Source organism: Colius striatus, chromosome 3, assembly GCF_028858725.1.
Source record: "Colius striatus isolate bColStr4 chromosome 3, bColStr4.1.hap1, whole genome shotgun sequence".
Lineage (NCBI taxonomy): Eukaryota > Metazoa > Chordata > Aves > Coliiformes > Coliidae > Colius > Colius striatus.
Window position 1 is genome coordinate 6,423,666 of NC_084761.1, and position 26,781 is coordinate 6,450,446.

Here is a 26,781-nt window from a genome sequence, read left to right on the forward strand (position 1 = left end):
TTGTATGAAAAATCAAACTAAAAAAGAAAAAAGAAGAGGCAGAAATGGAAAAATGAAGTGGTGGTGCTGAAATGGCCCTTCAGCTTATATGAATCAACTCTAACTCCACACACCAAATCTAGCACTGCTAGACAGGAGGAGAGTTTAAGGATGGGGTAAGCATTTAAACTGGATTTCTCCAGATAAGGCCAGAAACACAGAAGGCACATTACCCTGAATGGTTAAATCCTGTATTGTACTAATTCTGTTGAACTACAGCATTTTAGTCTAACACTTCCTCTAGCTAGTAACCCACATGCCCTGCAGTATTTATCTGGTTATTTTAGTGTGGTCTGATTCTGTTAGAATAAGTCTACTAATTGTATTTGAATTAGTAGCAGCTACAGCTGAGAGCACAAGGTTGTCCAAAGGAAGGAGGTGCAATAATTTTCATTAGTTTATTTTTTTAGGACTTTGTTATTTTTGGGGAAATGTTTCTTCAGAAAATATTTGCAGCCTTTTCAACTTTTCTATCACGTGCCAAGACGTCAAAGGTTACTCTTCAAGTGTAGCCCATGAGCCGTGGGGTGCTGGGGAAGAATTTGCGCATGTCCATACACTTCTTGTCAATGAAGAAGGAGTTTGTCTTCACGGAGATTTGGTGTTCCAGCTTTGATTTGTCGAGGGACAGCGTCTGCAGAGTATCATGAGCTTCTCGCAGACGTTGCTTTAAGGACTGTAAGGTATGATCTAAATTGCAAACTTCAGTGACGAGCCTGAAAAAAAGAGAAAGGGACGAGGTTACTCACGTAACTGTAGCAGTCCCTCAGCACATTCTGTCCTGCCAGTGGACAGGTCACGCTTTCAGGCAGGATTTGATGGAATCAATCTGAAACCTATTTGTCAAATTGGTTTGTGTAGCACCTGTAAGAAATGATGATTTCTTGCTTGTCTTGACCTTCAACAGCTGATTAAGCCACTCAGCTTTGGTATATCTTTCTATTTGCTGTCTTGTAGCTTCTCATTTGTGTGGCCTCTCTAGGCTTAGCATGGCTGTGTTGAGCACTTGTGTTTGGTCTTGTAGAATACAGTTGGGATGGATGTTGCTGGGGAGTGTTGATATATGTCACATTAGCTTATACTTGTGCAGCAGGATGTGCTACATAGTCTAGATTTGTTGCAGGACATGTTAAATGGAATCATTTGCCAGAATGACCATTGAATGTGGAGCTCTGAAATCAAGATTTTCTGTGAGCTGATATTAAACACATTTCTTCCAGTGGCTTATCAATAGAAATGTGGCAAACTGTGTATAGTCACTGAGCTGATAAACTCCATCAACTTTGTGTCTTCTCTAATGTCCTACGAAATGCTCACTGCACTACAGACTATAAGAAAGATTGATTTTTCCAGGATTCACTTTAACTGGCTTTGGGATAGTCCCAGTTGTTTCAGCTCAGAAAAAAAACTAGACTTTATTAATTTGTTTTCTATCTAATCTCTTCAACTACAAAGTTGGCAGCACACACAGAGAGCAAGTGCCAACATCAGCACTTCCTTTTAAATAAACAGCAAACTCAGATAACATTTACATGTTACAAAGAAGTGGTTCACTTGACATTTTCTTTCCCTATTACAGTTGAGCTATTGGACTGAGTTTCTTCTTGCATTAAACCACATGAGAAATATATTTTGACCCTAAGAAAATACATTTTGAGATGTGTGCTCAACCAAAACTTGTGATAGAAAAAAAGTGGCCAAATTTCAAATACTTTGTTAAAATTTCTAATTGTAGTTTTGATGAATAGAACAATCAATGATTTGGATCACTTAAAGTATCCAACATAAACTAGTTTGGATTAGGGAGCTGTGGTCAAGCAAAATTCATATGCATTGGAGGAAGGAGAGCAGGGTATGCCAATTATTTGTCAATATAACTACCTCTAGTAAATAGTGTAATTATATAAACATGTAGGTTAAAATGTTAGAAATCACATTAGACTGACAGAAAACTTGCAAGTATATCAAGCATAAAATGCTTCCAAATATAAGCACACTTCACAAGCTGGTGCTAACCTAGAAGTTAGTAGGGGTGAGATTGATTTAAAACCCCTATAGACTTGTTTTTAAGTGTTATGCAAATGGCCTTTCACTCTAATTGAAGAAAATATTTAAAGACATTCTACAGTTTCAGTGACTTCAAAGGAAGCTTCCAAACATTTTTAGACAGGAGACTTTGGAACATCAACAGTATCCCTTGCAACTGTGGGAAGAAGCAGGGATAATATGAGACTGTTTTTGATCCTAGTTCAACCAGGTTTTATATCTTGTATACAGGCAATCCTGCTACCAGACTGATACTAGTCATAATGCTGCAGATATTTTTGTGGAAGACATCTTCAGGCAGGAAGCAGAGACAGAACAAGACTCGGAGTGAGTATAAAACTGGACTTGTGTATTAATATTTAAGGCCATCTTTTCGGGTTTGTTTTGTAATAAAATGCTGGTACAAGGTTAGTTGTGTACCTAATTGATAGTGTGGTGGCAACTGACATGGGAAATGATCTTCTCCCAGAGTAAATGTAACTGCTGAGTGTAGTGTTATCAGAAGCTTTTCTGGTTTCTCATTGCTGAACTCCTGCACCTTAGACTAGGCATGATTTATGTGATAGGAAAAGCCATGTGACCGAAACTATTCAAATGGATGTAAAAGAATTCAGATCCAAAACAATATTTTGTGACAGAATGGATATGGAGAGCAGACCATTAAGTTGAAGAAATCTAATATATGGATATGCCAAAGGAATTGGCAAGATCTGATTAAGGAGGTATGAGGCTGAAGAAAGATATATTGTGTTGTACCATTTATGGTTTAAGGAGTTGGAAAAAGTGAAAAGACGCCAGTACAATAAGCTATGATTTATTGCTGCTTCTCTGTTTGAATAGAAGCTTTTTGAGCTGATAAAACAGTGTTTAGGAAAAATAATATAAATAGTTTAAACATTATGTACTTCATTAATCCCATTGTATGTGAAGCTGTGGTATACAGTGGGAATTTGCTAGAGAAAAATAAAAAGGGAATAGTTTTCTACTTTTCATTAAACTATGTAAATTCTTTTCCTGGAGTGTGAAATTCACTTCAGCTATAGGAGGGACCCTGGTGCAGTATTTCTCGAGAAATCCCCCACAGAGCATTCAGAAGACAATCTTTTAAATAAGATCTATTTGATAGGGATCCTCTGGAACACTGATCTATTCCAGCTGGATTGAAGGGAGACAAATAGGATTAAAATTCAGAAGACCCTTTTTTCAGTCATTAGGGAAAGAGTCTCTTAGACATCTTCCTGTATATCCAGAAAGAGACAACATGCACTATACAATGAATCATAGCCCAGCTATCTCCAAGCTGAGGCCAACAGGTTCTGGAAAGCCCCCACAGCTATATAACCAAAATCTATGCCAAGTGAGATAACCTGGATGAAACTGGAGTCACTACATAGTTGAAAATTAGTTGAGGCAGTAAGAGATTCTGCCTCTTTGTTATTTGTATTTAATTTTTTTTAAGATCTTGACATTAAATAGGGAGTTTTATTTAAATCAAAAGACAGAATTTTGTCTGGGATAACATGTTTCTGAAGTTAGCTATTTCCTGCAGTCTTTTATACTGAATGGAATTAAAATCAGTTCTTCAGTCTCAACTCCAACATGAGACTGAATCCCAAAAGATATCAGCCACCAACAGGCAATTGAGCTCTTAACTGTGCTGGGAGAGGGACTCTAAAGTCAACTACACACATTGAACATTAGGTGTTTCGGCCCATTATTTCTATGTAGCTACTTTGGTTTTACTTCTTCCTCTAGAATTTGTAACACAATGTAATGAATGCAACTCTCATCTCTTCAAACTGATTCATAATTATTACCTCTCCTGTTCTTGAGTATGTGATGAAAGAAGGGGTAGAGTAGTATGGCCTTTACTTACTGATAATGAGGTGCATCATGGCAAAGTTCTATATTGGGTCGTTTAGTTCTTCTCTCCAGGCGGGTCTGTGCCACTTTCAGTGGGTACTCCTTTGCCTTTATGGATCTCTCCAGTAACATGATTGTATCTTCTGTCTGGAAGATTTCCTGAAGTATCTGGACAAAGAAGAATGTTTTTGTAAGCGTCACGTGCATACAAAATCAGAACTCCCTCCCCCCTTAAACACATTCTGGCATGTCATTTTGCTTAATTTAGGGGAGGAGACTGCTATAATCTCACATCACTTGGGTGGGTTTGTATAATGTTGGCTTGATCTTGACATTTCTTCAAAAGGACATGTAGTAATCAAATCTCACAGGAGAGCTAAAAGGAAGGGCTGTACATAATACATCTCATGAAAGCACTTAATGAAGTTGTTCCTGGAAAAGGGGCAAAAAACTTCCACTAAGAAAAGTACCATCTCTTCCTTATTATACAATTAAGAAACTTGTAGGCAAATTGGAATATAAACTCATTGCAAGCAGAACAGAAGCCCTGAGTTATTGTGATGAGGAAAATTCCGACCATGTTTTTGTGATACAGCCACTTTTGTGGAGGCAGTGTTTATAGCTCAAGGGACATATTTCCATTTTGCTTCATTATCTAATTCTTCTCCTAAACACAAAAAACCTGCTGCTTGTTCTGTGAACATGTTGCACAGGTAAAATTCCACTAAACTGTCATTTTTGTTTAAACCTTCATTCAGTTCTTATTTGCTTTTGCCTCATAAAAATTCAAAAGCAATCAAATGTGTCCTCTCTGCAACTGTTTCATACTCCAAGTATTTGGGGGACATTTGTTGCAAGAACTTAGGAACACAGTGATATTTTCATACTGCAACTAAATTCTCAAAGGTTTGAAAACTCCCTTGGGAGCTGTAAAGGGAAGACCAACTTCCTTTAAATGCTGCTTTTCTGTAAATTAAGACAATATGGAGCAAAATGTCACTGGAAAAGAGAGGTCCATGGAATAATACAGCATCATTTTTAGTTACTGCTCATGCTATCAAATAAGCATTATCCTTGAGAATCCTACAAGTGCTTCTTTTATGCTTTAATCTGTATGAAAAAGATGAGAGAAACTGCAAGGGAAAAGTTTTGCTCGGTCTTAAAACAGAAAGAAGGGAGAAATTGTTTATAGCCAGGTAACGTCTCCCAGCCAATTGATTAGTATGTTGCTTTCATTTATCGGGATTCATTTGATGAAGCTCTTCAAGCTTTTGTTTTGTAGACTGCTTTAAAATGGAAGAGAACAAATTGAACTAACACAGTTTCTCAGCCAGTGTACTATAACCCATGTAACTTGAATTTCAACAACCAGTAAAAATGGCCTAAAGTGATTTAAATTACTCTGCTATTTAGACCTTGCCTACACACCAAGCTGTACCAGATTTGCTAATGCTGTGTGTGGTTTGAAGATTGAATTTGTTGCTGCTGCTGAAAGATTTTTTAATAGACAAAGAGTTAAGGATGCCAGGAACCTGCACACAGTTAAAATTCTTAAGGGCTTGTCAGCACTGTAGAACAGAGCAATGTGAAAGATCTCCTGGCTGGCACTGTCCAGACCAGTTCAACCCTTACAGCAATGCAATTCTCCAGTCGATGAACCATCTTGGACCCTGTTAAGCAGCGGCACATGAAGATGACTGTATGGGTTTGAACCCAGGTCTCCACACTCTAATGAGCCCCTTGAGCCCAAAGTTGGTTCTTACAGAGCTAGCTTGAGAACATCTTCACACAAAAAGAAGCTTTTGTGGCTTACAGACTGCAAGGGGGAAAAAATGTGGTTTGTTATAAAGGGAACATGGTATGGAGGAAAGTGAAGCTAACAGTAGGAAATATCTCCCTATAACTTTATTCTGCAGTGGCTCCTTCTTAATGAGATAATCATTGTGAGTTAGCTGTGTTTTAGAGGAAATATTTATGCAGGTAATCCAGTGCACTTTGGTAGCTATTTGATTTTTCAGAGGAACTACTTATGATGAGTGCTTTGTTAGATACATAGTTTTACATCTTGTCTTGCATATGTTACACATACTTGTTTCTATAGATAAAAAACAAGGGAAAGAGACTTAATGACATTAAATGTCCTCGTTATGCATCAAGCCCACATCCTTTCTTTTCCCTGAAAACACCCAGGATTTGAGTCTTCTGCTGTTCAGAAGCAGGGTTTCAGTAGTTTGTGCTGTTGTCAGAACTTTGCTATTTATAACCTCCCCAAGAGAATCTGGCATGTGTTCATCTGTACATGACAGAGGTGAGATCCAGCTCCCAGGTTATACATTAAGCAGGTGTATTTTGGGGAGAATTTTACAAGCCCATCAGTCCTGTCCTTTGGTCCCACTGTTTACCTTCATTGCTAACCAAAAGCATCAACACATGGGGACATACCAAGGCAGACTATGCTGTGCTTTTAGAGGTCACTCCCTGCTGAGCAGGGTCCTCCTTTCCTGTGTTTATGCCACAGCTTGTGTCAGCAGAGCAGTGTTCCCCATGCTGTGCCTCACTGTGTGAGTGAGCCAAATTCACTGTGGATCTGTCACCTGCAGTGGGCAACTGTGAGGATGTTGGTCTCTTGCACTAATTCTACTTACAATAAAGCAGATTTATTTCTTTTTAATAGTAAAAGGTAATTCAAAGTAAAAGCAACACGACAAAGTAGCCCCTATCTCAGCCTAGTAAGAACTGGGCTAAACTCTGTCTCCATTTCAAAAGGACTGAGTGGGTTATTTGTTTTCTACTCATGTTAGAATAGAAGACTTCCACTCTCAGTTCTGAATTCTGGGTAGGAACTTTGTGGTTCAGACATTGAGCTTAATTGGTAGTAATGCTTTCTGTCTGGGGTAGCTCTCTGGAAAGGGTGATTCACCTTTGTGAAGCAAATCTATCAGTGAAACAGCACAATTAGAGCAGCCCAGAGCACTCGGTTAGAAATGTATGACAACTGTGAAACCAGCTCCCCACAGTGATGCTGCAGTTCACAAATGTTTACCATATTACCCATCGTCTGTGCTGCTTTAAGATGCAGAAGGAAAAAGCAGATGCCAGTACAGACAACACTGAGCAGATTGCAGATCTCTTGAACAGGCCATTCCATTAAGCTCAGCTAGCAGTGAGAACTTTAGAAGGGTGGTTTTCTGAACCCACACTTCTTTGAAATCCTTTTATGACACATTCATTTGTGGCCACAGTGCAAGCACACCCAGGGATTTAAAATCTAGCAGTAGCATTTTGAGTGCATGAATGAGGTTTGTTTCCATTTCTTTACACCACTTACTGTGCTGTGTTGTCAGAGAGCACCTGACTGAGCCTCATTGCCCACTGTACACAGAGGTGTTCCACTGTGTGACACAGAAGCAGGAGACTATATTTTGTCCTCTCTTTTTGGAATTCTAAGTCATGTATGCACTTCCCCCATAAATAATGGCATAGAATTGAGATAGGACAATAGTAGTCTTGTATCTAGAAGTGACTCAAAGTATTTAGAGCTTGCAAAGTCTGCAAATGCACACAATGCTAATATTCAAAAAGGGTAAGCTCTGAAGTGTAGATAAAAATGTTTCTCTACTGAGAATCCAGTAGTTGATTAGTTATGAAAAGAAAGCTTTTATCTAAAAGTCACCAAAAACCGTGTTATATCCGACCCTTACCACTTTGTGACAGCACAATGTACAGTAACTACATTCATGCCATGTGACTTCACTAGGTGCTCTGGTGTCTGCTCATAAAGATAGAGGTAGTCTGCAAGCACATTGTGCACAACAGAGGCAATTGATTAATGCTGCTGAGCAAACCCCTCATTCATTTCTGAAAGAAAAAGAAATGTTTAAACCTGCCTTTGAACTCAAAAATCAAACGTGAAACTAAGCATCCATCTTTGAGCCATGCTTGGCTGTGGGGAAGTGGATGTGGCTTAGGCTTATTGTGTGTTTTCAAATTATTTCTTGTGTGGTTTTGGTTTGTTTTTTGGGTTTTTTTAAAAAGCACTGTCATTTAAGACATACAAAGAAAAACAGCCTCAGGGGAACCACCTCCAACGCATGGCACAGCCTTTGTACAAACAGTTTTCGATTACTCATCCTGGCCACACATTGGATAAAACTATTTAGATAATCTGCTCTACCTAAACGGATTGGTGGGGAGGATCACCAGATAGTGCTGCTCCAGTCCACGTCATCTCTGGATGACCTCCAAAGGCAGGAAGCAAAAGCAACAAATGCTGAGCAGAGTGTTCCTATGAGAGCGTGGTGGGGCATTGGCTCAGGCAGCTGCCCATCCGGAAACTTTCCTGTCCAGGACATGAGTAAAGTTTTGTGCTACAGAGTTCTTGAGAGCTTTGCATAAAACTGTGCTCCCACTGTTCTCTCACTTCAACAAGGCCATGTTTTATATAGGCTGGACGCAGACTGAGAGGATGAGCTGCTGAAGTCACACATTTCATCATGTAATCAGGGCAGTCTTATGTACAACATAAGCATTTTTAAATGCTGGTCTGAGACCTTTCCTTGTTTCATTGTTGTTTCCAAGGCTTGCCCTGTGTTTAACATCTGAATGCAAAAATCAGCAGCCAGGTAATATGGTGGGAGGAACATTCTCGTGCCATACAAAAATTCTTGCTAGAGAATACCGTGTCCTTTGCTCTTGTTGTTCTTAGGCTTTGTCCCTTTCTTTCTAAGCTTAGTTGCAGTCACTATTTTATGACTTAGCAAGTTTTGTTTTGGTACTAATCAGACAGTGGTGTGGGGAACAGTCTCTTAAGAGAAGAAAAGCACATTTAAAAGGAAAAAAAACCTCCTACATTCCTTAACAGAATGTGCCATCAGCATATAACGCAATCAGAGAGTGTAACTGTATGACAGATGAGTTAGAATAATTCTGAGGAGTAATTGTGGTGCATTTGTTGTGTGTGCTCACAGGAGATAACTGGATTTGATTGGAAAGAGAAGTACTAGTTTAGTTTGTGCCCAGAAAAAATATCTTCAAGCCAATGCACTGCACAATTCATCAAGCACATCAATGGCAAGGTTGGTCTGGATTGGGGAATATTGTAAGCTTTGCTTTATAAAGCTTCATAACCCGGGGAGCAGATACATATGGCATGTGTATAATTACAGAATGGCATAAATACAGTCAATGGATCTGAAAGCTACAGCATAAATTCTGCATGTGCAGAATTTTATAGGATACCTATGAAATCCCCAGCATTTTCTTTATAACTGTCTCAAACACAACCTTTTCCCAGAAAAGAGGAAATCATGAGAATGGAAATACTATATTTCTAAAACAAAGAAGGCATTTAATCTGGACATTTAATCTGTGTCTGGTCTATTCAGCATAGATGGGAAGAGGACCCAGGGACTTCTAGGCCTTTTGTTTGGTCAGTACAACAATTTGCAATCTTATCAGAATTCTCCTCCTACTGAACTTCAGTGTTTTTACTTTAATCTCTACAAGTAATTAAACAAATGTCATATTTGTATGCAGCCAGTTTCTATTTAACTCTTCCACTGGTCCCCAAAACATATAAAATATTGATTTTAAAGCAACTTTAAGGAAGGAAAAAACATGGAAACATTTAGCTTGGCCTAGGGTTTTTTGTGAAACGTTTCCAAACTGACAGAAGAAGCCATAACTACACAGAAGAAAAGGCTTAACTCTTTGCATACCTCCTTGCTACACTTTTAACTACTTAAGAATGAGAATAAGCCTCAGAGTTCTGCTGTTTTTCTCCTCCATTTTATACTGTGTCATGCTTTTAGTTGGGGCAGGACCAGCAAGTTTAGAGTACGTCATCATTTAGGAGAACAAAATTAAATGCTCTATTATTGATGTGGTTTTGCTGAACCTGGTCAAAATAACAATAAAATGGGCAGTTTGGTCCTTGTGCATGATCTGTTTTATCTCAAGGGATTTCATCCCTTTAACAGAGAGAGGATGTCTCTAGGAATAACTGGTGCTGGAGTGAAACAGTTATGGCTCATGCAACTTCTCTAGAATATTATTTCTTGTCAGGAATGAGATAGTTTCTAGTCATTAATGAAATGCCATGGTAAGCTGAATTTGCCCTGACTTTAGAGTCAATTCAATGTATCTGGAGCCTGAAAATGTGAGGTTTTATTCTAGATAAGCTACTATGTATGTCCATTCCTGTTTCCTGCAAGATAGCCCTTTCTGTAAATAAGGAAAAGACTTATAAATTTGTATGAGCACTTCTGCCTTGAACTAAATCCCATGTGCTCTGCCAAGCCTACATGAATTGCCTGAGTGCAGATGGGTTGCAGGGAGGCAGCAGTGACAGTAGCAACCACTTGAGTTTCTCACGCAGACATGTTGTGGCAGAAGTTATCTTCTATATCAATGCCAACAAAGTCTCACATCCATTCAATCCAGGCTGCTTTTATTTAGCAGCTGTGTGTCCCTCAGTGTGAGAAAAGGTGTCTGTTGTTTTGCAAATAAAGACATTTGGATTCATGACAAGGTGTACATATCCTGATGTGTAATGCCTGTCTCTTGATTATGATAACTCTAGCCTTCCCCCTTTCATGTTTCCCCTTAGGCTACTCCATGAAGTGGAGGATTGCTGCATGGCATGCTGAGGAGCCAGGCTTCTCCTACATGGCTTCCCTGCTTGCCCACAGTTTGTACTATGATGTAGTCTGCAAGTCTTTAAGATTTCATAAGACCAAACAATAATTTAGGAGAAAGAAATCTGGTATTGTTTTCAAGTTAGTGCCTTAGGTTTCACCTGCAATTTCTCTCAGTTTGTAGGCAAAAGTCTATTCCTAGCTTAGGTAACTATTTCCTCCTTCAAACAGGTTTTTCCAGGCAAGTTTGAGCTGCCTACACTAACCAGCACACACCTTTACAACCACTTCTGAGTCACTCTTCATTAATCACTTGAAAGCCTTACTCTAGAGCAGGTTCCACTATTAAATAAGATTGACTGTATAGCCAGCCACCACGAACAGGCACAAAAAACTGCAAATAACTGAGATTTGTAAGGCATAAAAAGAGGGAAGGGGAAAAGCAATCACCAAAATGTATTCTAAAAAGTTTTGTGAGAGTACATTGGAGTCTTGCCTTTGTGGGGCAAGTGCCATAGGGAAAGTACTCCTGCTATACACATACTCCTTCCTGCAGCTCACAGCACTGCTGCACCTCTTCTATGTACCTCTTGCATTGACACCTCCCATCATCTTTTAGTATTCCTTTATGTTCCTGTTTGGAGGAACAGGTTGTGTCCCTTTCAGCAGCCGTAGGACAGCTCCCATCAGAACTCAGCTAAGAAGTCTGAAAACTATTTCAGAGGCTTGTAGTTTCTGGGTTTATTGCCACTGAGATCTTCCTGGCTTTCATTCTATGCATTATGCTAGTTGTAAAATGAAGTAGGTTCATCCCTTGAGTTAGAAGAAAGTTGTCAAAGTGTAAAATGTATTCAATTCTTCTAGCCACCGTATAAATACACCCAATAAGTGCCAAGACAGGAAAGGGTATTTTTTCCTAGATGTATAAATACATTTAAATTTCATTCAAATAATGTGTGAAGGATGGAGACTCTGAGGGAGTTAACTTATTTAAGAGACAGAGTAACTCACTAAAACAAAACACTATAGGCTTTTCAGGTACTGAGTAATAATATACCAGGCAAAAAGGAATGAGAGAGTTCATTTCCATCACATATTGATGTAACATAGTGCCCTTTCACCCAGGGGTGAAAAAGAAAGCAAACAAAACAAACAGAGATGTTTCCAGAAGTTCATATTCTCAGAGAACTGAATAGAAATGCTCAGAATCACAGCTACTTGTTTATTGGAGTGGGTGGCTCTGTTCTTCATGAGTTTACTAAACATGTACCTGTTTTTCTAACATCTTTCTGATGCCTGTGCTCCCAGGTAGGGGGATAGCAAGGCTTGCAGAAGGGTGTTGCTGGGCATTCTGCCTCTGGGCATATAAACACTTCTGAGCACAGTACAGGTTTTGGAGCTGGCAGGGATAATCTGCTGTTTAGCTATGGTGTAAATACTGGACTATGCAAACATGTCACTTGCTGTCGGGTCTGACTGTTTCCCAGAGCTAATGTACATAAACATTGTCCTCTGTCGGTCATTTCCAGGAGACTGAAGCCAAGGTAACTATTTATGTTGCTATTAACTTCATGGAAAAGAGATGCAAACATATTAATGAGGGGCTGGCAGCAGGATTAAAGGTTTTCCTTCTTTTCATAAAGATTTGTGTACTTTTACACCAGATGTAAAAAATCTTTTCCATAACGCCTCTTGGCCTAAAGTGTTGCTGAAGACAACACACCATCCTCTCTGCACTGGATTGTGTACATTGTCTTTTCGGTTCACCAGCCTAAAAACCTGGTCCTGCAGAGCTCTGAGCCTGAACAGAGTCATGTTTGGTGAGTGGGCTCTTGCAGAATATTCCCAAACGACCACATGCTCTGAGCCCAGTGATGATGAAGCAGTGAAGCTGTAATACCTTCTCTGGTTTGTAATCTAACTCTTGTCAAATACCTTGCTAGGGATCCTGGGCTTCTGCTCCCAGCACCTCATAATTCCAGGGTTCTGCTATGCAAATTTGGGATGAACTTTCCATTGTTATTACCAAGATTAATCCCAGGATCAAGGAGGAGAAATCAATTGTAGACTTGTGCAGTTGGGACAGAAAGGGAAAGGGACATCTTCAGTCTTGGAGTTAGAAAGAAGTATTAGTTATGCACTAAGACTGCAGTGCCTGCAGGTCACTGGTTTATCATGTAGAAATTCCTCTTTGTAAATCGGTGTCTGTGGAGTCATCAGAGCTGTGAGGGAGAACAATGATCTTGATTTTGAGTTCCTCGTGCTAATGAAGCCACCTATCTGTGGAAAGCTGTTACAGCGATGAATTCCTTTGCTCTGAAAACTAAGTGTTTCTGTTTTCCATCTAGATTAATCTGGCCACTGATCCTTCCTTTGTTTTTATCTGATCATGCAAATTCTTCTGATGCTTTTTTCTTCTCTATAGGATTGAGCAAGTTCTCTGCCACCACTCCAACTGTCAAGTGGATAGACTAAATAAAGCAGTGTCATCTCATGCTACTAACATCACCTTTTTCTCTATAAAGAAACACAGAATCTCAAGGGCTGGAAGGGACCTCGAAAGATCATCTAGTCCAACCTTCCTGCCAGAGCAGGACCACATAGAGTAAGTCACACAGAACTTATTCTTTCTGTTGCTTGCTTGAAGCTGTGCTGTTCAAAAGTTTGCCAAAGTAATTTAATCCCTGTTTTACTGTTCCCTTATGCAAATCACTTCCCAGACTTCTGATAATCTTGCTGCTGTCAGCCTCACTAGCCAGCTTCCCCAAAAGAAGGGGCAGGCAGAAAAAGCCAAATAGCAGACAATGAAAACCTTAAGTGAACTCAGACAATTTCCTGAACGCATCAATGAGGTGACAGTGAGAGCAGACAGCAGCTGGACTGAGAATGCAGAAAAGCAAGTGGGAACTACTGACAAGCAATGTTCTTTGGAGACTTCGCTTGTGCTGACCTGGCTATTTGATTTCACTTTGGAGCCTATACAGTACTGGGATTTAGAACCAACTCCGAATAGAATAAAAGGTAAAAATACATCTGATCTGCCCCAAGACAAGATATCTGTAAGTTACTAAACAATCCCTCTAAATGTGAATTGTTGTAGGTTCATGGTAAAAAATGTGATGAGACAGGTGATACATATTCTAAAATGATAGTGTCTGTATGTTTGCACTGTGTGTTGCTGACTAGAAATTGAAGGCATTTGGTCTTGTTGGGACTGTTTTAGACATGAAAAGCAGCAAAGGCTGTGTGCCAAGCAGCTTGAATGTTAGGGGTTAAGAAAGTTACTTAAGGAGCCATATCCTAGCCATTTTTTTCCCCCTCAATTATTACAGCAAGCCTGGAGAAAGAATAAAGGCTGGTCTGTTATGCTTATCTATAAACAACTGTTAAATGAGCACTCACTTCTCCCCTCACCTTCTTTTGAGGTAAGGTCATGAACAGAGAACCAACAGGACTTTCAGCATATAACTTCACTCAGATCTTAACAAGCTCTGCTCAGTTTCAACAACACTCTCCAGGCTGAACGACTCACCAGCATATGTGCATTTCTTCTTCTTTAGCATTTTGTTATTGTTATGTAACTACAGTACTATGGAGTTTGTGTGAAGGAGATTATCTCTGTTCTGTGTGGGCTAACTAGTACCTCAGCAGTAACAGCAGCATTAGTTCACAGAGTGCAATCTTACTTGATAGTTTTGTATCCATGTGTACCATACAAACTAATTATTCTTTATACAAATATGATTATTCAAGCTTCTCCAGATAGCCTATTATTCCTATTTAATGGTGTAATATGAGGTTCCAAAGAAACAGAAGGAAGAATTTCTTCACTGTGAGAGTGAGGGAGCCCATGTGGGTTGTTAAATCTCTTTCTTTGGAGACATTCAAAACCCACCTGGACGAGTTCCTGTGTGACTTACTCTAGGTGATCCTGCTCTGGCAGGGGGGTTGGACTAGATGATCTTTCAAGGTCCCTTCCAGCCCTTGAGATTTGGTGTGTGATTCTGTGTGTGTGTAATAGTATAACAACGTAAATCTTGGTTTTTTCCATTATACACCAGTTGTCAGCAGTTAGTGTCAGCTGGACTCCATGATAAAATTCCTGCTCTTGTGTTGATATGTGATGATGCACTTTGTGATTCCATATGTTCACCCAGTGCTACCTTAAGCTGTAAGTTCTTTTAGAAAAAAGGCACTTAAAAGTATTAGAAAAGGTCACTGGAGAATGAGAAGCAAATGTTCATAGATATAAATCCATAAGAAACTTGGATGGCCAATTCAGGGATAAAGTGTTGCAGTTGGCTAGACCATATACAATCTAACACACACACAAAACCCCTACATTCAACATCTTTCATGCTTCATAAGCAGGGGTGGGGAAGAGAACATTAATTTATGTGCTGCAACTTAACACATATTTAGCTGGTTAGTTTGCACTTAATCCTTGGAGTCCCTAAAAATAAACTGAAAACATCTTGAACCACTTATGGCAAATAGAATGGCAGGAAAACTCTATTGTTTCCAAATGTGCACTGAAACCAAAAAGAAAAATGAGTGTACACGAGGCTCCTTTATAAGAGAAAGGATCTTAATGGAAGAACTTGCTGAACTCTGACCAAAGTCACACAAAAGTAACATGAGATTTTTTTTCTGTTAGTACAAAGGCAGCACCTCTTGTTAACTTCAGAATATATGTTTCAAAATTCAACTAATACATTTCCAAAGTGTCACTTGTTTCAGTGAAAACTTTCTGAGAAGGCACCATAGAGATCCACAGAGGTCTGTTTTCTGTGCCATTTCTGCTTTGTATAATATGAAGACAAAGGCAGAATAAATGTTTGAAAAGTTCACAGTCTGACCCACTCCAAAATATCAGGCTGTTTCTGACCACAATCAGAGCACAATTCAGGCTAAATATGTGGAAATCTATTTATCAAAAGGCAAGGGAACTTGGAATTTAGGTATCAAAGGCAGACTAATGACATTCTGCATATAAATGCTTTTAAAGTTTAGTTGATTTAGGGCTTGTCCCTTGCTGCTGCAAAATGAAAAGTGCAAAGACTTGAAGTCTTCTTCCCTTAAGACACGTAAATGTGCTGCTGTTTGTGAGCCTTTTTATTTGCACACCTTCCAAAGTTAGTTCACTTCAGAAAGAAGTCATTCTTACAGAAAAAGTATGTGTGTGTTAGGAAATGGCATGGGAATGTCACCAATAAATGTAAAATAAGAAAATATACCATCTAAGGTATCTTTCTCCAGTTAAGTAGGTAAATTGCAAATGAACATAATCCATGTGTGATTATGGATAGATGTTGCATAGTTCCTTTCAAACCTTGTCCCCTTGTCTGTCTGTCTGTGGGTGAGCTCTTCTCAGGCTGTGTTAAGGAAATGCAGTTGCAGGAAAAGTAATACAGGTGTATCTCTTGAGGAGGTGCTTATTCAGGAAGGATGTAAGCTTTAGAGACAATTTCTATGCCTTTAGGTGCCACTAAGGTAATATGCAGCTGCTAACTCTTAGTGAATCTTACCTTGGCCATTTGTACTTGGAGCTTGTTCTTCACTTCAGCCACTTCAGCAATACGGTTACTAAAGGCCAAGTTGGTGTGGACAAAATGATTCCACACGCTCTCAGAAGTGCCCTCCAGCACAGCCTCTGCGTCCTGTCGCAGCCTCACAGAGCTGGCCCTTGCCTTCTGAGAGCACCTGATATTGTCTTCACTGAACTTAGCCCATGTTGCAGGAACTGAAGCCCTAGTAAGAAATTTAAAGAGGAAGGTTTAAATAATAAAAGTCTAGATGAGCTATTTTCTTTCAGCTGTATTTTCACTCGGCTACACTGTTCCTCCACTGAACTGTGCAAATTGGTTCTGTGGGTTTCATACACACCTGTTTCTTTTTTCTCCTGTAAACCAAAGATTTGGCAACAATAAGTGAAGATTTTTGGAGAGCTATTGCTTCAACAGTCCTTCTATGTCTTGCTTGAATACTGTAGCTGCTAACTAAAGGTCTTAGAGGCCTTGGCATCAGCTCCAAAGCACATAGGTTTACATTTTACTCTATAAAGAATGACCTTTACTTGCATACTTGTTGGAGTTTTGATAGTTTTTCAGGATCATGTTTGAATGTCAACAATGTGGCTTCTTCCTGGCTTTAACAGGCTAAGTCTGATCTCATACCTGCTCTATTTCAGCTGAAATTTGACTCATTTCATACTTCTCTGTGTTGAGTGCTTATGGCTTTGATGGATTATTAGATTATTTAGCATGATTCCCTATACATTGCACACCATCCAATTAGATTCAAATACCATCTACTTTTCTGAACCTAAACATTTATCTTGAGGAAACAGAGTTGTATGTCACCAACCACAAGAGAACACAAGAGCTCAACCCAGTTTAGGGGAAATGAGCAAGAAACCAAAGGGTTGTTACACAGCTTTTCAGACAGCTCTGGTCTGCTGTCAGAGCAGTCCTACCTCACAAGATATATATGACCTAAAACATGTGGCTCTGACCTAGTAGCCTTCATCATCCAAAGGAATAATAGCAGAAAAAAAATGGATAAGGCACTGACTTAGGAGTAAAGAGAGCTGGAATTTTCTCCCAGCCTCAACACTGTCCTGCTGTGTGATTTGTGTAAGTATCTCCATCCTCTTACTTCTTCTTATATTAAAGTGAACACCTTTGCTTTAACTTACAAGGCTATTACAGCTCAATTTAGTAATAACTATGAGAGAAGCAGAAACAAGGGGTTATGGGATGAAGCTGGAACACAAAAAGTTGCATTTAAACATAAGAAAAAACTATTTCACTGTTGAGGTGAGGGAGCCCTGGCACAGGCTGCCCAGGGAGGGTGTGGAGGCTCCTTCTCTGGAGATCTTCAAGACCCACCTGGACGCGTTCCTATGTGACCCGATCTAGGTGACCCTGCTTCTGCAGGGGGCTTGGACTAGATGATCTCTAAAGGTCCCTTCCAACCCCTACTATTCTGTGATTCCATGGCAAAGCCTATGAATTTAGAGACAGACTGAATATAGGGCTCCTGCACTGCAAATGCCACCCATGAGTGTTCCTGCTGCAATGTCTTCTACATAAACAAACGTTAGAGTGCTTGCTTTTGTGGCCCTGCTGCAAAGATGGCCATCATTATCATAATTAGGCAGTGACAATAAAGCTGGGACTCAGACCTTTCCAAACCAGGAGACTGCAGGACTCTAAACTTGCAGCCTGAGGCCCTGGCTTGAAAACTGCTGGTGCAGCATAAGCTACGTTCTTTGGACTTAAATTCACCACATCCTTTAATGGACTGCTTCGTCTACTAGATCACTTCTCTCTTCACCAGAAACATGCAGCATATTTGATGAAAAGGTAGAGTTATTTTACTTGCCAAATTGAAAAGCTGAAACTCTGCAGGGACAGGTCATTTTTTTTTTGAGTTTCACATTTGCTCTAGATTTTAATTGAGCACTGAAAGTAAATGTTAAGGGATGCAAAAAGACCGTTACAATTTTTTGTCAGTGCTTGTTTTCTCAGTGACCTTTTTTTTTTTACAGTTTTTCATAAGGTATTCCTCTCTCTCCTAACTGAAGTACTGATCTTCTTAAATCATTTGGAATTCCTTAGTGCTACATATTTATTTAGGCAATTGCCCTGTAAAGATTCAGGTAACCAACCTGATTCCACAGTAAAGTGCATAAATCAGTGTAGTAAACCTGGGCTGAGATTGCTTACAGCTACTGATCCAGACAATCTCAGTGTACTTTCTGCAAGATATTGGTTTGGGCTTTTTTTTCCCCTCTGTGGTCTGATGGGTTACATTCATTTTCTCATCAGAAAATTAAATTCCCAAGTAGGTTTCCATCTTGACTATCTGAAACACTTAGTACTTAATCTGCTTTTTAACATTGCTTTTTTCAGACTGTAATTTATCTGGTTGGCTCTGTTGAGGCAGAAAAGACCTGCTCTGCTGCTGAGTGGTGCAGGTATGTCTCAGTTTGGCAGATGGTTTCAGGAAAACGTTAATGAAAAGTGGCATTTCTTTGGATAATGGTTGGTGAGAAAGGAGAAGGGCTGTAAAACTTATCCCCATGAATCTGCTTTTTACCAGAGCTGACAGAAATCATTTTATTCATTGCTAATCCTAAAAGTAGGTACTGCTGCTAGAGTCAGCACTGTGCCTGCCAAATTTCCTTAGGATATGCCCTCATTTCAGTAGCAAATGAGGTGAAGTTTTTATTAAAAACAGAAATAAACAAATAATACTGGGCTTGAGTTTTTTTCCTCCTTCCAACAAGACAGAGTTGTCATAATTTGAGACTGTGAAGTACATTCACCACCCCAACACTGCTGTGTTAAAGAGTGGTAAGGGAACTAACAAGCCATTAGCGTAGACACACTGCCCTCTATTGCAAGCTGCTTTTCTTCTGCTGTTGCTTTTGGATTGGATGCAGGTCTTGATGAGGCCACGACTAATAAACAATTTTAAAACTGTGTACAGTTGAGCCACTGTAGTTCAGGCTGTAATGCTAAAGCTGTGCCAAATCTTTTGGATCATCCTGTTCAACACATACCTCTCTACAGCTTGATGGACTGATTTCCAAATCACCTGAGCTACTTTTACAGGAAAATATACATAGTTCCTTGGTGTACACTTGCATGCTGTTGACCCCATTGCACTTAACTGCACACCTGGGTTGCATTCTTATTTGATTGGATGTGGTTTTGAAACCTGAAGGCTGTAAAACAATGTAAATCAAAACCAGAGGGATACATCTGCACAAAGGAGTTTTGAGGGCAAGGAGCCAGCTGCAATACAGCTGTAAATGATCATCCTCACTGAAAAACACAGCTCACTGCACATCAGTGCTGTAGGTGCTGCAGGCTGCCAGCTTCTGCCTGGTCTCCAGCAATGGCAGCTGTTAGGAGGCAGGGTGTAGTTGAGGATGATGAAGGGTTTCACACCAAGAAAAAACAGAGCCATATGGAGAGAAAAACCACTTCTTTCTATATCACTGCTCAAACATAAGGCTAGGACTTGTCCTATAATCATGCCCCTACTTACAGCACAGAAGGGAGCAAGGAAAGAAAAGACAATAGCCACCATACTCACATTCCATCTGCTTTTTCCACTCCATGGTAAAAGCTGATGTTGTCTGATGTGTTCCTTAGGTTAAAGCACTTGTCATCAATAAAATGGGATGAGTTTTTGTCAGAAAGATCCTTCTCCAGGGCATGCTGTACACATCTGTTGGTGCTGTGAAGGGGAAAGACTTTAATCGGGACCACTTTTAATGCTGTTGTGCTGAATAGTTCATTGCTTTCATTAGCTTCCTACAATTTTAGAGTTTGTTAGCATCAACAGTGGCTTGAAAATAGTGCTGTAATTTAGCTAGAGGGAGCTGCTGTACCACACATCTCTTCTAGCCTTTAGCAAGTATTCCCCAAAGAATTGTATTCAACTCTGCGTTTAATTATGTTTGGCATTTTGATGACAGACAACTATAGGGGTGAAAAACAATGGGGAGTAGTTGTACAGCATGAGCGAAAGCCTCAGAGCAAAAGGACAAGGGTTTTCAGTGATAACCTTCATGCCAGCATGGCTCTAAGTGAGAAAGGGCAGACCAGAGCTGTAGTTTCTCATCTCCTGATCTGAGGGAGAAATTCATTTAGCATAATTCAAATTGTACGTCACTGGAAAAGCTGTTTAAATATTTCTGCTCATCCTGACCATGAGGAGAGAAAGAGATGTTGCTCCATCTCTCCTTTCTTGCCCACAAGGAATTTCTGGAGTAATTTAATCTCCTTTAGCTCTTCCAAAAAGGAGGGAAGGCCTTGAAGACCTTGGGCTCGAATAAGTGACATGAATGAAGAAAGAATCAAAGTCTTGCTTTCCAGTGCATTGGGAAGGCAGCAGATCTATTGCCATGTTTTGCAAATATGATGTACTTGGCAATTGGCATTACTATTGGTCTGCCTGATGTGGTGACTGAATTGAACCAAAAGTAACCAGAAATGCCAGCCCAGGGACCTAAGCAGAGTTCAGGCCATTAAATAGAAACTTTTATCTCCTCACATACCCAATATGTTACAGTACTGGGATGAACTATAGAGATGCATCTAACTTGACTAATGTGAGTCCTAAGTGCCATTAGTAAGGGCAGTTGTTTATAAAATCTACTTACACCTTTTTCTCCTGCAATGTAATAATGAAGAACTGTACCATTTTATCTTCCTTGTGTATGGCTACATGAAATCTTTCTTTTGAGAACCGTGTCATGTCACATAAACACAAGTTCTGATATTTGTCAGTTCTGTGCAGTTAACAGAATGCTGTATTCAGACTAGTTTTACCTAATTGAATAATAAGACTTGAATATAATTTGCATTTACTAGGATATCTGTGTACTCCCAAAGAAAAAAAACCACATTCCAAATCCTCCTGTAGCAAAACTATGCATAAAGGTGCATAAAAATAAGTCCATTCCATAACTCATCTCATACCTTATGATGTGCTTAGATACTTGTTCTTTTGTCAATAACAATCTTTCTTTGAGTTTAGTTTTGTAATTAAAAAAAATTAACTATTCCCTTTGAACTTCACTCCAGTGTGCCACCCAGCAACACTGGCACAACTAAGCTATCACTGTGGTGTGTCTAATTTTAATGAATGATTTCAGTTTAAACACAACTTTAAAAACTGTGTCATAATCATCTTCAAGTAGTGAGTGTTGGTCTTCTGTAGTTTAGCATATAAATTCTATCATTGATAAGAATTAGAAGTGGAGGGCAATGAGCATCTAACAGGCTCATTCTCTGCTTTTGCCTTTGCTGTTTTCAATCTGCCATTAGATACTAGCTACCATAGAATTCAGCTTTCCTATCTTTAGAAGAGGAATTAAATGTAAAGTCTTACTCCAGCTGCTGGCTTATTCTCTCTGCAGTTCTTTTAAGGATTTCTTGACAGTCCTTGAATGCATCAGCTTCCTACAGTGAAAAAAAATATACTATATCAGGGCTTTAATCAAATTTCATTTGTTTTAGTGAGTTTACCCTTTTTATTCTGCAGTCTAGATGTTGCAACTATCTCACATATCTGAAATGCAATGTAGGTCAAGAAAGAATGTGTTTTGGTCCCTCTCCAGTGCTACAAAGTTGTATTTTTTGTTGTGGCTTTGTGTGGCTTTTTCTATTATATCTAACATGTTAGATTTTATTGGATGGAGTCATTCTAATAAACATTAAGTGACATTTTGTGTGGCTTAAGTATAGTAAAGATACTTGAAACATGAACCTTAATCCATTAAACTACCCTCTCTAACTGCTTCCATGTTTTTCTAGAACAGTGCAAACACTTTGTTAACACTGGAGTAGGTTAAAAATATATCTGATTTCACAAACAGGCTCCCTAAGGAGATGTATTGCAATATTCTTCACAGCTGTAAATATTAGTCAAAGAAGTTCAAAGCCTGGTTTCACTCAGCTTAAAATAAATCAAAAAATACTCAAACCAACCACTTTGAAACTTGTGCAGACACAGTAATTATGGTCTCTCAAGCAATGTTAAGGTGTTCCAGCCTCTTTCCTTTTAAAAAACTCTGGTTTAGCCCAGCATACTCTCCTATCTAAGTGTGTACAGTTTTGTGAGTTCTGAAATGGGAAACAAAGTGGTTTAAATTATTTGGAAGTCATTTAGATACTCCAAATTTTAAAACACAGGCTCTGTCTCTGTACTTGCACAGGATGTGTAGGACTAACATCAACTTTAGAACTGGCTTTCCTGTTATTATAAAATGAGCCTTTGTCTTTTATTTTCACTACTTATTTTACTATTTATCCAAAGCAGTGTTTGGGCAGATCAGCTGTTTAAATAGCCTTTATTTTTCATGCTGAAAATGTTCGTGGGGAACATTTAGCAGTATTTCATCCTACCCTGAATTCTCATGTTAAACTAAGTGCTGAAATACTTCAGCTAATAAATATTACCTCCTTGATTCTTTGTTAAAACTCTAAAACTCCAAGTTGCAGGCAGTGGGCTCTGAACTAGCATCTCGGTTATCCAAGCAGTCTGCACATCCCTTTGCTCCCAGAAAAGTGCTTGAAGCAGTGCCATTATCCCATTCTGTTCTTTCCTTTTTGTTCTCATACACATCCAATATCACTTCTTCCAAATATGTTAGCAAAATGTTATTTGATTACTTTTTTATTTAAAAGATTTAGCAATCACTACTATCCATCTCATTTTCTTTGTTCAGTAACACCATAGAGAGCAAGGCAGTAACCAGCATTTTATATTGAAGCCCTAAGAACTTCTGAGATTTTACAGATCATGGCCCATCTTGAAAAATGTTTCTACCTTGGTTTTATAGGCTCAGGGATGATAGAACTGGACAAGACCTCACAAGGATGGTAGGCTATTCCTTTTCCTCAGGGAAGGATGAATAGAACACTAACCAACCCCAAGATATATCATTTTACTAAATTTCTTCCTCTTCCCCCCCCCTTAGTTTTGCAAATGAATTAAAGAAGAAATTACTGTAATGTTTTTACCCTGATAAATATTTTAGTTGGAATTTAGTTATCTCCACAGTTTGAAAAATAAACTGGTTAAGTCTGATCTTACCTTTATGAGGTTCTTTTCCACATCATCGTGAACTAAATCTATTTCCTCCCGCTTCTCACGCTCATACAAGCATTCAAGGGTTATCTGCAAGCAAACCAAGGAACATTTGCAACATGGTCAGTACTGCATTGTGGAGCCTAACCTCAAACCTTGCTGAAGGGGCCACAGAGCTGATGGGCAAGTAATGACCATCTAGTGAGTGTGGAACAGAATAGGATGTGGCTTCATTGTGCTCAACTGATCCATCTTAGTGTCCCATTCCTACTTACCTGTTCATACATACTTTTAAGGATTGGCTGCCACCATAGCTGCTATTTGATTAGCTCCTTAGCAATGTGCAGCAAAGTCCACATCTTGACATGCCCAAGCATTGTTTTAAATTGTATGGATTAAAACACCCATGTTGTCCTACACTCATTCTTAGCAAGATCCTTCCATCTCATCCCCCTTCATCTTCCCTTACACAGTGCCAAAGCTTGGAAGTTTTATATCTGTACAAGAGAGTGACTGCTTAAATACAGACACTGAATAGAGAATTCAGTTAACCTTCCCCAGCAGGTTAACTTTGCTCTTAACATCTCATCCACTTGTTTAGAGCCTGACTGATAAATGAAACAGCATCAGCTGGCACAAAGCCTTTCAGCAGAAAACGTTCCCAAACAGAAAGCAGCCTCAGCCTGCCACTCTGAATCAGTACAGACAAAAAAGCATTATTGAATTCTGAATTTTACTTTTCTATTTGTACTTGCTGAGAGACATGATAGACATAGCTTCCATCAACAGCACTCCAGATGTTTATGACACAGTTTTGACTCTATTTTTTGCTAGCATCATTCATTGACTCTTACATTACTGTGGCTTTTCCTGTTGCAATTAATTTGCCTTTAAGATTCTGGAGAACTTCAAAATGTAACACAAATTATATGCTATCCTAAGTGAAAATAGTATTTTTACTGTGCAACAGCAGAAAATTCAGAGCTAGGTAAGAATATCAGGATATTGCAGCTTACAGGGCCCTCTTCTGCTCTCCTGTAACATACTGAGCTGACTGGCCAGTGCTTGGGGGAGACACAGCCTCCTCAAGCCTCAAGCAGAAAGAAAGGAAAAGAGGACATAGAAATGCCTTGATAGGTTCTTTTTTTGACTTTAATAAAGTCCAGGATGGCCAGGTTTCACCAATAACTGTCTTGATGATAACAGTAAAAGTTATATTGGTATTCATGAGAGGTAAAGCCCTTTGTTTTAATCCATTATAGAATCATAGAATCATGTTGGTTGGAAAAGACCTTTAAGATCATCAAGTCCAACCACTCACCTCACACTGCCAGGCCCATCTCTAAACCATGTCCCTCAGCACCTCAGCTACACGGCTTTTCAGTATCTCTAGGGATGGGGACTCCACCACCTCCCTGGGCAGCCTGGGACAATGTCTAACAACCCTCTCTGAAAATGTTCCTCCCGATCTCCAATCTAAACTGTCCCTGATGCAACTTGAGGCCATTTCCTCTTGTATTATTTCTCATTACTTGGGAGAAGAGACCAACTCCAACCTCGCTACAGCCTCCTTTCAGGTAGCTCCTGTCTCTTCTCAGCCTCCTCTTCTCCAGACTAAACATCCCCAATTCCTTCAGCAGCTTTTCATCAGACTTGTTCTCCAGAGCCTTCACCAGCTTCATTGCCCATCTCTGGACATTCTCCAGTACCTCAGTGTCTTTCTTGTAGTGAGAGGCTCAACACTGAACACAGAACTCGAGGCAGGACCTCACCAGCACTGAGTGCAATCACTTCCCTGGTTCTGCTGGTCACACTATTTCTCATACAAACCGGGATGCCACTGGCCTTCTTGGCCACCTGGACACACTGCTGGCTTACATTCAGGTAGCTGTTAACCAACACTTTTTCTTCCAGACAGCTTTCCAGCCCCACTGCTCCAAGCCTGTAGCGTTACACAGAGTTGTTGTGGCCCAAGTGCAACACCCAGCACTTGGCCTTGGTAAACCTCATGCAATTGGCCTCAGCCCATCAATCCAGCTCATTCCGTGGTACAGTCATGACTTAACTAGCTATGGTAAACCTGCCTTCAGTGGTCCTTGCATTTCATCTGCAGCACATTCAAGCCGCTTCTTTGCTGTTTCCAAGTCGTGGATCTCTTTCAGCAGACACTCTAGCTCATAGGTGAGCTCAGATCTCCAGAAATCAATGTCACAGATCCTTTCTCCCAGGTCTCTTCTGCTGTCTTCTTGCATCTGGTAAGTCAGTTGATCCTTATCTTGCATCATTCTCCTTGAATCAGTGTTCAGTCTACCAGCACTGCACCTGGAGGCTTCAGAGCCTTTCAACTGAACCATGTTTGCTTGGTGCCAGTCATGAGTGCTATAGCGGGCATGCAGAGCAGAGCGTAGTGGAGGCAGGACAGTGGGCGGCCAGGCAACAAATTGATTGTCAGGGCAGGGAGGGACCAAAACCACTTTGTGAGGTGTTGTAGGTCTCCTGGGGCTGAGGTAGCGTGGTGGTGGGTAGGCACGATAGGTGTCCTGGGTTGTGCTGATGGGAGCTATATCCGGGAACAGGCAGCTCTTCTTTGTACCACAGTAGCTGGCTAGATGTGTAGTTCCCAGAAATTCCATCCTGCACAGGGCTCAGGCAGCAGCCCTCCAGCTTCCCGCTATCTGCAGATGCTCTGAGCAGCCCCAGGGCCTCTGCTGTTCTGCTTGGGGCTGCACAGACACATGCAGCAGACACGTCATAGAGGTCCCAGGGCTGTTCCTCCTTGCCAGCAGGCCAACACCCACCTGGGGCCCAGCATTCGGGGAGGGCTCTGTTCATACCCTCTGTCCTAGGGAAGGTTGTTTTTCCCACAAAGCAGCAGTGGTTTACCTCACACAGCAGCACTGTAGGTGTGCTGGGACCCACTCACAATGTGAGTGAGACTATTCAGTTATAGCGTAGAGGGATGGGTCTGTAGGTTTACCTTCAATGAGCTTACTTTGAGCGAAACAAAATAAAAGGTTTTACTTCATGTATGTCAATCAGTGGCTGTGGGGAAGTGTAGCAGTAGAGACAAGCCTTCTGAACTGAAACAGACTCTTGGAATCATCTCTTACAATCTCCAGTGATCTCTGCAGATAGTTTGCTTCAAATGGACAATAAAAAAGTGTAACTGTCTTGGGCTTTTCTCTCCCCCTCAGTATTCATCTTCCAAAAAAAGTAGAAAAGATGGGTGAAGCCTTCCCCTGACAAGGATTTTTCTCCAATTGAAAATGATGAGTGAATTTTCAGATAACTTATCTATTTTTTCCTTTCAGCTCTCTGGCCTGTCTGGCAAAAAAAACCACCAAAAAAACAACAAAAAATCCCCTCCTCTTGTTTCTGAAGTCCAGTGCTCTAAAATTGCATTGGGATCCATCTTCTGTGCCAAGAATTTTGAACATCATTATCTGTAGTTAGGCACTGTATTGCACTATCCTAACTCCTTAAATCAGCAGAGATGTCTTCTAGGTGGGATGGAACACAATTGCAATCGTTTCTTCTTCTCCAGATATATAACTGTGAAACAACTTGTTAACATCTGTTTTTCAAA

The 26,781-nt window shown here is 40.0% G+C and overlaps 1 protein-coding gene across 1 annotated transcript; it reads right to left on the reverse strand.

The window, feature by feature from the left end:
- Window positions 1-423: 423 nt before the first annotated feature.
- On the reverse strand, window positions 424-25,828 carry TEKT5 (tektin 5). The gene is made up of 7 exons (XM_061992249.1): window positions 25,280-25,828; window positions 23,202-23,285; window positions 21,495-21,565; window positions 19,692-19,835; window positions 16,112-16,334; window positions 3,962-4,116; window positions 424-755 (listed from the first exon to the last, which is right to left on the reverse strand). The coding sequence occupies exons 1-7, from the start codon at window positions 25,826-25,828 to the stop codon at window positions 542-544; spliced, it is 1,440 nt and encodes a 479-aa protein (XP_061848233.1). The 3' UTR covers window positions 424-541.
- Window positions 25,829-26,781: the final 953 nt, after the last annotated feature.